Source organism: Macrotis lagotis, chromosome 1 (assembly GCF_037893015.1).
Source record: "Macrotis lagotis isolate mMagLag1 chromosome 1, bilby.v1.9.chrom.fasta, whole genome shotgun sequence".
In the NCBI taxonomy this organism is placed as follows: Eukaryota; Metazoa; Chordata; class Mammalia; order Peramelemorphia; family Peramelidae; genus Macrotis; species Macrotis lagotis.
Window position 1 is genome coordinate 307,167,433 of NC_133658.1, and position 12,036 is coordinate 307,179,468.

A 12,036-nucleotide genomic window follows, 5' to 3' on the forward strand; every position below is an offset into this window, starting at 1 on the left:
TTGCTGGTGCATGGCTAATAGAGTTTCGGCTGCTCCTTCACACCCCCCTGGTTAGCATCTTTTCTCTCCAGAAGCCTGCGCCCCACCGGGCGTGTGCACACTTCAAAGATCCCGGCCTGTCTATTAGAAACAAAGCACAAACTGGGAACATAGGGGCCCTTTTAAATTCCCCACATTTAAGTCAATATCGTTTCTCTCTCTTTTTTCTCCTCCTTTGGCTGGGGGACATAAGAAGTTTTATTCCCTCCCTGCTTTGAGCTGCCAGCTTCCTTCACTGGCTTGTGCCAATTCAGCAGTGGCCCCACTCCATCAGACAGAGAAACAAAATTACTACCCCAGCCTCCTCCTACCCCCATTTGGTTTGTATTTCTTTCATATTTTCATTTTAATTCCTCAGCTTAGGAAGTAGTAAAGGGGTAAACTAACCTTGAATAGAGGCAGGTAAGTGGATTTCCAGGGCCCTGAAGAAAAGAATGAAGCTCAAATAATTGCCAATGCAATATATCCATTTATATGATAACAAACGTTTCCTGCAGGACTTTAGGCATTTACAAAGTTCTTTTCTCTCATTAGCTCTTTGAAGTAGATAATAAAATTGTTATTATACCCATTTTATAGAAGAGAAAACTGGGGCTGAGGGTTAAATGATTTGTCTCTGTTAGTAGGTATGTTGGCAGCCTAGATCAAAACCCAGGGTTCTAAGGGGACAGGAGACTTAGAGGAGGAGAGAGTGACAGGAATTCTGGGCAGTCAGCTTACTAAATGAGGCACTAAACATTTATGACAAGAGGCCAGGGGAAGGGTCATGATAAAGGAAGAAAAAAGAAGGACAATGGGGTGGGAAAAAATTGGCAGGGAACACTGAAGGCAAAATGGGAACTACTGGAATGGGTTAGGTAAGGAGGGAACTCAGTCCTCCAGACCTCTCATCAGAATCATAGAATTTCAGGGTAGGAGGGACAACTCTAGAGGGCATCTGAACCAATTTCTTAGAGCATCAATCCCACTTACAATGGTCCTGACAAAGCAGCAGCTTGGTACCCTAGAATGAAGCAAAGATTTGCAATCAAATGGCCTCAGTTCCAGTCCTTCTCTAATTATTTTACTCATTCCTATCATCCTTACTAACCTGTGTGACTTGGGGCAAGTTACAATCTCTGTGGGCTCCATTGGGCTCCTTTACCTGGAAAATGAAGGTATTAGGTTAATTGACCTTGGAATGTTCCTTCCAAATCTAAATGTGAACTGAACACTTCCTATCTACCCTATCCTCACCTTAGGGCAATCTACTCAATTTTGGTATTGTTCCTTTAGGAAATTAGAATATACTATTGTTTCTTTCCATTTCTGTGCCATATTTTAAGTCTCATTTTGGAATCAAATGTGAAAGGACTAGATTGAGAAGAAAGTAACCACCTCAAATGAGATATTAAACTTTCTTGTTTTTTTAGATTTTTTTTTTGCAAGGCAAATGGGGTTAAGTGGCTTGCCCAAGGCCACACAGCTAGGTAATTATTAAGTGTCTGAGGCCAGATTTGAACTCAGGTCCTCCTGACTCCAGGGCTGGTGCTCTATCCACTGTGCCACCTAGCCACTGGATAATAAACTTTCAATAATGTTCATTGGGTCTATAATTAGTATACTTCTATATAGCTTTCATTATAGAAATGGCATAGTGAATAAAGTTTTGGTCTTCGACCCAGGAAGATCAGAGTTCAAATACCACACTAACAAGCTGAAACCATGGCTAAATTTTTTAATCTCAAACTGTTCTCTGGGATTTATCTAATAAAGGGGTATTATTAGCATGCTTTGAGGAAGGGAGTGGCCACACTGGGAGTTCCTCATAATGACAAAAATCACAGATCATTTCTGAATTCACTTCCTACTATTTCACAGAGAAAGTTCCAAACCAGATCCCTGCATCAGATGACTTGGAATTCCACTGGAACTTGAGGGGCAAGAATGTGACTAGGTTCCTAAACCCTCTCTGTTCCTGCATGGATTCCATGAGCTTCACAATGACCCAGCTCTTCTGGGGTGTTCTGGGGTTACCATATGAATAAGCACCTAGAAAATTCCTAATGAATAGAATCAATCAATACATTCAGGGTTTTTTTTTTTAGGTTTTTGCAAGGCAAATGGGGTTAAGTGGCTTGCCCAAGGCCACACAGCTAGGTAATTATTAAGTGTCTGAGATCGGATTTGAACCCAGGTAGTACTGACTCCAGGGCCGGTGCTTTATCCACTGCACCACCTAGCCGCCCCCAATACATGCAGTTTTGCAGTAGAATGGAAACTCTTCCAGCTCGGGGACCCTTTTATTTTTTGTCTTTCTACCCTGAAGCCTCGCACAATGTCTCATATGCATTTTTAAAATCAGATCTGTGGTTTCATCAAAGTAGGGAGCTCCTCAGTGAAAAAACTCCTACACCAATATGTACCAGCAACTGCCTTGAAATGTAAAGTCTTAGGAAGTTGTCTAGTATACTGAGAGGTTAAGTGATTCGCCCAGGATCACATGTGTGAGAGAAGGTGATCCAGTTCATTTGGTGTCTGATGCCAGCTCTCAAGTCATGACGCCATTCTGCTTCTCCCAAGTGCCTGGGCATAAAGAGGACAATTAATAAATGTTTGTGAAATAAAATCATGTTCAAGACAGAGGTTCTGTTATGAGGACAATCTACATTATGGGTACTGTTTCCAGTAACTAGACTACTTCCCAAGTAAGAATGAATAGTTTCTCTGCATCCAATGAGGCATTTAAGGAGTTGGTATCTGCTTTCTGGAGTCTTCAGCTAACTCTCAAGGACTGAGTCGACATAGTTGGCATATTAACAAGTTGAAGTTGTTCTGAATTTGTCAATCAGCAGCTTGGCCCTTCCAACAAGGGAGCAGTGTTCACAGAACATCATGAGACCCTTGGCTGGAGACCAACACCTCATGTCCCTTGCCTGGTCCCAGAGACTGGGAATAGACCTCTCACAGAGGTCACAGAAACTAGTCCCAAGTCATTTTCCCCCATAAAATGTGGTATTTTTTTTAATGAAAATTACACTAGATCCTTTGGAAAGTGCTGGACTGAGAGTCAGGAGATGTGGGTTAAAAGCTTAGCTTTGCCAGTAATTCACTGGGTGATTTTCAGAAAATCATTCCTTAGTTGCTTCCTCAGGAAAATGAGGCCATAGACTGAAAGAGATGGCCTCCAAGGAGCCTTCCAGCTCTAAATTCCATGATCTTATGGAAATAGAATGTTAAGTCTTTAAATGGACTTTAGAACCTAATAAGTCAAAATTGGAAAGGGACTTTTATAGAAAAGACTTCACATGCCAAGTGGGCATCTTTGTGACTTTGGGCAAATTGTTTTCCCTCTATGGATTTCAGTTTCCTCATCTATATCACTCAATAATCTCCAATGTGCCTTCTAGCTATCATGTTCTCTAAATCTTTGGTTTGTTCCGATTTGGGGTTCATTGTTAAGTTTGTCTGATTTGTTCAGGACTGAGGCTCAGGTTGCTATGGCTCTCTCCTTGTCCAGCAAAGAGTTAATATAGTACAAGACACACTCCTCCCCACGAATCCAAATACTGTCCAGCCCCTCAGCTACAGTGTCAATTCCTTGGGGAAGACTTTTGTCTTCTGGTCTTTCTGCTCTACCTCCCATCCCTAGAATAAGGCCTGGTGATTAGCATTCATTTGTTGATAGATTGGTTGTTTTCTAAGAGGCTTCTTAATCTTTGTTTTGTTCAGTGGCACCCTTAAATTATTCAAATTCCCATGGCATCCTCAGAAACCAGATGATTGGAGGCAGAGCTATCCAGTTTGAGAGGAAAGGGGAAGTAGATCTTTGAAAAGAGTGCAATTAGGTGGATGAGGGAAATAAAAGTCATGTATATCCATAAATATTACCGGGAGAGCTCAGCTATGACGTGATGTGATGGTATCTATGAGTTTGGTAGAAGACTGATTTCCACCTTTCTTTTTTCTTCTTGTAAAATGACAATGTAATTTCCAAGGTTCTTCATATTTAAAATAGTTCATTGTTCTCCTCTTCTGGACTCAGTTTACTCATCCATAAAATAAAAATAATAATCATTCTACCTGCTGCCAAAGACTGGTCACAATTATAGAAATGGGAACTATTATTATTAATATTTTTATTATAATCACAAACTAGAGGCAAGCTATTCTACTTGACTTGAAAGGACAGAAATTAACAATAATTGGAATAATAGCTTTTATATAGCTCTTTAAGATTTATGAAGCACTTTATATTATCTCATTTTATCATCACATCAGCCCTGGGAGGTAGATGTTACTATTTTCCTCATTTCACAGTTGAGGAAAGTGAGGCAGCCAGTAGTTAAGTGACTTGCCCAGGGTCCATACAATCAGTAAGTGTCTAAGGGAGGATTTGAATTCAGGGCTTTCTGGTTTCAAGCCCAACATTATTCACTATGCCATTATTTTTCACATGTAATACCTAAGTGGAAGAGGAATTGGAGGTCAATTCATGTAAGTCTCTTTAAGTCTTAGTTCCTTGAAGAAAATTTCCTTCACAAAGTTGGAGGAAGAGAAGGTTGTCTTTCCTCCCCACTAACCTGTTTCTCTTGCTCTTGGTCAGGAGGTCTGTGGCTTGTGTTTACATGTTCCCTGATATTCCTTGTATCATTTCTCAATAGATGGTGTAAAGTTGTCTATGAGTTTCCATGGCTTTTCCCTTCTCTTTTAATAATGGCATCCTTTGATGTACTTCTTCTCAGGAAGGGGAATGCTACCAGCAGTTCATCCTTTTCCAATTTTTTTCCCCAGCTCATAATAATCCTAGATGGAAAGATAGATGCCATCTAGTGCAATATCAACATTTGACCAATGATGTCACTGAAGTCTAGAGACATGATTCATCTCAATGACTTGTCAAAAGTCATATAGCTGTTATTTAAGTTAACACTCCTTTCATCATATAATGATATAAACTCCATTTGAATTGACTTGGAGGTAATTGAGATAAATTTAGAGAACATACAGCACCTTCTGGTCAAGATTCACTCTTTCCATGTGCAACTTCAAGAGATTAGCCCTATGGGATATTCCCATTATTTATTGATATATATATATATATATATATATATATACATATATGTGTATATACATATATGTATATATATATATATATATATATATATATATGTAGGGCAGATTCTCAAGTCTCAGTTGTCTGAAAAAGAGAAGGCAATGGAGTTTCATTCTATTGTTTGAGAAATTTCTTTGGCTCCAAATTGCTTCTAGGATAAGAGACAATCTTCTCTGTTTTTTAAAGTCCTTTACAATCTGGTTCTAACCTATCTTTCCTTCATATGTACTCTTTGCTAGTTTTGCATAAATTTGCTTGCATGTTGTTCCTGCCATTGGACTGTAATCTAATGACCCTTGAGGGCAGGTTCCGTCTTTTGCTTCATTTTGTTTACTTAGCAGAGTGCCTGGCACATAGGAAACCATAAATAAATATTTATTGACTATTTCATTCTAACATTCCTAGAAGCATTCTATTGCCCTTTTCCCTGACCTGTGGAAAGGGAAGAATGTCAGGGATACAAATGAGCTAAATTCTGATCATACATGGACAAGGCCAGGAATCAGAAGTTCTGAGTTCTTTTTCCAACTCCATCAGGCTTCAGGCAGGTCATTTTATCTTCTCTTCCTCAATTTCCCCATTCATTCAATTGGAAGAATACCACCATCTGGTCACAGATAAAAAGATGTCATCACTGCAAATCAGGTTTGGGACTTTCCCACTTGACAGTTGCACCTATGGCGGGGTACGTAGGTTAGAAGTCCTGGAAATCAAAGGTCAATTTGTTCAGTCCTTTAGTCATGTCTGATACTTCATGACCTCTGGACTTAGACCACAATCCATGGTCTGGTTTGGGTTTGTTTTGTTTTGTTTTTGGTAAAGTTGCTAGAATGGGTTGCCATTAACTTCTCCATTGGATTAAGGTAAACAGAGGCTAATCGACTTGCTTAGGGTTCACATTGAATTACCTAACCCCAAGAGTCAGTGGGTGAGCTCTTTTGTCCTCTCAGGAGGGATTCCCTTGAGCCAGAGGACTGTGTCACAAAATAGGGGTGAAGAGGTCAAACTCAAGACTTGGGATTTATTCTGTGTGTATCCCATGGCTGACAGTGTCATATCATATCAGTAGGTGATTAAATAAATACTTACTGATTAACTGATTAGGCATTTCAAAATTCAAAGAAGAAAGTGGGAGAAACCAAGGCATCCAAAGGATGGATTTAACTGAATATTTTTAACAAAGTCTGTGGGGGAGGGACCCCAAAACCCCCACCACAACCAAGGAAGGAGCAAGACTTTCTGAACTAGTAAAACTTTAATTAAGGAGAATTCCTCTCAGCACATTTTTTTTGGCTATTAAATAAATAAAGCATTTAGTCAAAACCATCTCTAGTTACTATACAAAATACTGAAAAGCAAACATCAGGAAACAGATTGGTGGGAGGGGGCGATTAGGAAGGGGGTGGTGGCGTGGATAGAAAGTTCCAAACTAAAGCCCCCTGCCACAGGAGCTAAACCCCGTCCGTCTCGGCAAGCGGGGCTGTGACAGTATTAATATTCATGGGACCTTTCACATGATCGCCCCATGACAGAGCTTGTCTTTTGGATCTGGGGCTGGGGTGGGGGGCGAGGAGGCGAGGCAGGCAAATGAATTTCAAAGATGGGATGAAGCGAGAGCGCATCTTCCCGGAGTCCACTTTCATTAGCGGGAGCGCTGACAGGGGAGCGGGAGCCGGGAGGAGATGCGGGCGCCGCGGCGCGGGCGGGGAGCGGCTCTGACAGGCTGCTCTTCGGGGGGACTTCAAGCGGCGCCCCCGCCCCGGCTCCCCTCCCCGAAACACAGTCAAGGGAGGTTCTTGGCATTTTAAAAATTCCCCTCTCCCTTTGGCCCTGTAATGATTTGTGATTTAAAAAGGATATTTGAAAAGAAAGAAACAAGGAAGAAAGTAACAGCGGCAGCTCCTGTCTGCTCCCCTTTGCCAAAAACCCTAATTGGCAATCGTCTGTAGCTGGGGGAGCTCCCCGCGCCTCTCCGAGAACAATGGCATGACGCCGCTGACAGCTGGAATGTACATTCTGGTGTTTGCATGCTTCACAACACGAGTCACTTGAACACACCAGACTTCATTAACACGAGAATATAAATAAGCTTATTCCTTCTGCTCCACATGGAAACGCCTTTTCTCTTTCCAGTCCGTAATTATATATGTGTGTGTATGTGAGTGTGTGTACATATATAATAGGCATATTATGGATGCATTTGTGTGTAGGCACACAGCCACACACACAGAGAAAAGACAATATCAAGAGGGGTCTGAGGCTCTTCCTAGAACAATTCTGGGGGCAACAAACCGAACCACCATGTACGGATAATTCTGCCTTCTGGATAATTATGTGAGTTGGGGTATGTGTGTGGTGGGGTGGTGAGGGGAGATAGTTGTTTGGAAACTAGAAAATCCATCTAAACATCTGTAGACGAAGATGAGAAATCCCTAAATAAAATAGAATAGAGAACTGACAAGTTTGTAGATTTTTCACCCTCTTTTAAAACCTCCAATTATGGGGGGACAGTGAAGATCTTGACAGACATGCAGATTCAAGAGAAGGGACAAGAAAGGTAAGGAAGGGAGGCTGTATGATGTACACTTTTGGAGGTCTCCCTGGTTAGTCCCCAAAGCTGCCATTCTGATCCAAAATGAGTATGTGGAGAAAAGGTCACATGCAACTCCTCCAAAATAGATGAGAAAGAAAGGAGGGGATGCAAAAAGGAAATGCTCTCTAACTAACAAATCTCTGAAAATGTTCCTTTGGAAAAACCATTCCCATTCTCCAGGGATCCAGGAGAGTCACATATCCATATTCCATTCTCATAGTTGTAGGATGCTGGGGACTCACATGAAAAAGAAAAGCATTCCAAAACTAATCCTAGCATCCTCTAAAATATTCCACAGACCCCTCCCCATGACAACCTGAAGTCAAAAGCACTCTCGCTGGAGACAATATGAACAGGTAGGTGAAAAATCACAAATACACACATACACACGTGAAAGGTTTCTTTCTGCCCATGTCCCAGCCCTTATTATGCAGCCAGACTGCAATTCTTCCTTTGGAATGGCCAACCCGGCCCAACATTCAACTTTGCCCAATGCGACAGTGCTCTCTGAACCTATTTTCCTTATTCTGGCCTTCAGGTCTGCCTGATTCTATCCCTCTTAAAGAGAGAAACCAGGAAAGGAGAAAAACATGATAATCTTGGATGGAGGAGGAATCTCCTCATTTGCTTTAAAGAATAGAAACAGAGGCAGACCCCACCAGGGGGTAAAATTAAACCACATATCCCCAACCACAGCCACTTACACATGAAAACCCATCTCCTGGGACAATAATTATATTTCAGAGAATCAAATCACAGATTTCTACAACACAAAATAATGTTCCTGAGTGTGTATATTTATATAAATATATATAGAGACAAACCAGTATCTGTCTCTATAAATAGCTATATTTATATAATTATGTAGGTATGTACAATATATTTGCCAGCACTATAAGGGGAAAGGATTTTTTTTTAACATTCTCAGTCACAACAACAATTTCAGAAGGAAAAGCCAACACACAACAGTTGGGAACAGCCCCAATTTTGTTGAAGGCAGGACTTAAAAAAACAAAACAAAACACAACCCTGCACTCGTGTTCCTGTGGTCACTCCCTTTTCCAGTGGTTTTCCATAACAAGTGTGGTTTCAGAGACAGACTTTAGCTACATGTATGAACATATACTTCCCTTAAGAGCAAACAGGAGAAGAGAGAAGGGTGTTTCCTGATTTTTCCATCATGGAACAGTCAGGACAGCTTCAAAAATGAATCTGGGATTCAAATGAATAGATAGGTGTTAAGGGTAACTCCTTTGACAAATACAGCTAGCATTCCCAGGGATAGGAAAATATGACACCAAACAGGCCACATAACCAGAGTCCATCAAAATCCGCCCCCCCAACCCTACCACACACACACACACACACACACACACACACACACACACACAGTACATTACAATCAATTAAGGGACAAATAAAATCTATGTAATACTAAGAGGTAGCAACAGTTTGTTGTCTCAGCAATTCTAAAGGTCTCTGGAAGCAGGACCAGGTAGTAATGTTTCCCCGGGAAAGGCTAGAACTCAGGAGAGGAGGTGGAAACCAAGGATCCACTGGATCATGGTGATGGCCATCCACCCTCTCCAACCCTATGCTGGTCCCCAGAAGAGTATTGATGACCATCTGCAGGGAGAACCCAGTTCTGAAAGCCAGGGACTGCCTCTGCAATCCTCACAAGCCGCTACAAAAATTCACAAGTTGTTAATTAAGTAAGTTATACAGTTTCCACAATATATAAATTAAGTTTCTGTGTTTCCATATAATTTCTAAAATGGAGACTAGTTGAATATTAGTGAAGTAACAACAACAATAATAATAATTATGAATAAGAATAATAATGCCTTGGGAGTTGGACATCTTAGGAGAGGGTTTCCTTCATATTGTGGTGGGGTTGGGGGTTCTTTAATGTGAGAGTGGGGGGCGGGATACTCTATGTTTGATAGAAGTGGTGGTAATGGTGGTGATGTTCATGGTGATGGTGGTGTTCATGTCTCTGGACCATTTGCCCCACCTGGCCCTCATATAATACAACTGAGGGCAGGTCTCGCACATGTTCCTTCTCCACCACTGTGCTCCCAGGGGGCTGGAGGCTTTTGCACATCTGCTGACTTTCCTTGGCTCTCTGCTTGTGTTTCTTGTGCATTGATGGGGCTGGGCCAAGGAAGTAGGGCGGGACTGGGCGGGTCGTTGGGGAAGCCAAGGGGATGGCAGGTCCCAGAATCGATTTGCTTCTTGCTCCCCTCCCCAGGTGGGCTGACCCCACATTTTTGCTCTGGGATTTGGGGGACTTTACAAAGTGCTTGCTCAAATCCTGACCACCCCGGAGGCGTTGCTGGACTTCGGCAATCTTGGCATATGGAATGTCCATGAAGTGAAAGGGGCCAGGTTCTGCCCCCTGGGACTTCCTGTGGTGCACATGAATGGTTTCAGGTTCATGGGAACGAGATCTAGTCTGGATGGGCACTCTTGTAGGCAGCTCAGGCTTCTGTGAAGGAGAGCCTAGGAAAGCAACGAGCAAAGTCAGTTTCACTGAAATCTCTGGGCACAAATTCCCAGCCCTGGATAGGAACAGACTTGATGGAAAAAGAAGTTTTTCATTTCTTCAAGACTTCTCATAACCTGGAGCAATCCTAGAGCTGGAAGACCCTGCCTGTAATTGATCACATGACTGGCTTTCTCCCACCTCACAGGGTCATCTTTCTGGGACTCTCAGACATGAAGAGATGACTTCCCTGGCCCTTATACTAACAGTGGTTCTCTTTCTCATTCTCAAACTCAACTCCCTCACTCCCTTGTTGCCTACCAGCTCCAAAACAAATACATGTATCACTGATATCCACAAGGTAGGAGGCCACTCAAACCACTCTCCCAGTCTTATTTAATACTGTTCCTTCTGTATATTCTATGCATTAGCCAAACTGGACAATTCCTCTTTGTGAACATGCTCAACACTAACAGCCTTGGCTTGCACTGTCCTCTAAGCCTAGAATGCCTTTTCTTACTCCCTTACCCACCCAACATCTTTACCTACTATAAATGCTACTTTCTCCCTGAAGCCTTCTCCTTTGATTCCCCAGGTTAGTAAGAATCTTACCCTGAGACTCCCTTGTACTTTCCTTGGTAGCTTTTTGAAAGTGCTTCTCATGTAATATTGAGTGTTATAGCTCTCTATTTCAGTGTTACATCACTGACTAAACTCTGTCCATGAGGGCAGGACTTCATTATATCAAAACTTTGCTTTTCCCCTTTTACCTAGAACAATCCACTAAACACAGGAGGCAGGAGAGAAATGCCTGTTGAAATGGGTTTTAAATGATACCAGAGGCCAACACAAAGAAATCAGGTGGACTCCTTCAATCAGCACAGACATGCTCATTTGGATGAATTCATTAGGCATCCATCAAACTTGCCCCACCCTCAGGGGATTGTTTTACCTGGTCCAAACTTGGATGTGTAGTTTTCTATCCCTGCAAGATCTAAATAGTGGTTTCTTCTTTCAATGTTCTCATCAACACAATGGTGATAGCGCCCAGATTGCTCCAAGTGGGCATCTCCATGGTACCTGGAAAGAAATAGAGAACAACTATACAAATAGATAGACAGTAGGGGGTGGGGTGGGGTAACAGGAAATATCAAGGTGGAGTGCAATGGAAAGAACCTAGTATCAAGAATCAGGATATCTGCACTGTCCTGGCATAGACACTCTTGAGCTGTATAACTTTAGAAAGGTTACTTTATCTAACTGAGGATCAGTTTCTTTATTTGTAAAATGGGATTAATGGCACCTCCTCTGCTAATTCATAGAATTATTGTGAAGATTAAATTGTGCCTAGAGATGTACCAAAGAGAGATTGTCATTAAATTCCTTAAAGTGCAGTTTCAAAAACAATGCATCCTAGCCTCAGCATCAATCAAGGTGATCAAGGCAGAAAGATGGGTAAGTTTTCTCCACAGTGTGTGTAAATTCCTCTGGCTGACATTTTCAGTCCTCTTCAATCTAACTCCACTCTATCCAACCTCATTTTAGAGGAGGTAGAGTTGAAAGGAACCTAGAGATTATCTGGTGAACCATTTTATTTTACAGATTAAAGGAAACCAAGCCAAAAAGAGATAAAGTCAACTTGTCCAAGATCATACAAGTTACTAACAGAACTAGGATTTGAACCCAAGCTAAGTCTCCAATTTAGTCAGGCCAGGCTTCTTGTTGTTCCCCCAAAATACTATTCATATTCGCTACCTGCACCTTTGCTCATGCTCTCTGACTTGCTCCCTTATTCCCAGAATTCCCTCTCCCCATTCAAATCCC

General features: G+C 41.8%; 1 protein-coding gene across 1 annotated transcript in view; it reads right to left on the reverse strand.

Moving 5' to 3' along the window:
* Positions 1 to 5,594: 5,594 nt before the first annotated feature.
* NKD1 (NKD inhibitor of WNT signaling pathway 1) overlaps positions 5,595 to 12,036 on the reverse strand; it is a 121,470-nt gene continuing 115,028 nt past the window's right edge. The window contains exons 9-10 of the mRNA XM_074211354.1: positions 11,165 to 11,292; positions 5,595 to 10,229 (exon numbers count right to left, since the gene is read on the reverse strand). Of these exons, the coding sequence (XP_074067455.1) occupies positions 9,661 to 10,229; positions 11,165 to 11,292 (697 nt within the window). The 3' untranslated portion in view covers positions 5,595 to 9,660. The remainder of the gene's footprint in view (positions 10,230 to 11,164; positions 11,293 to 12,036) is intronic.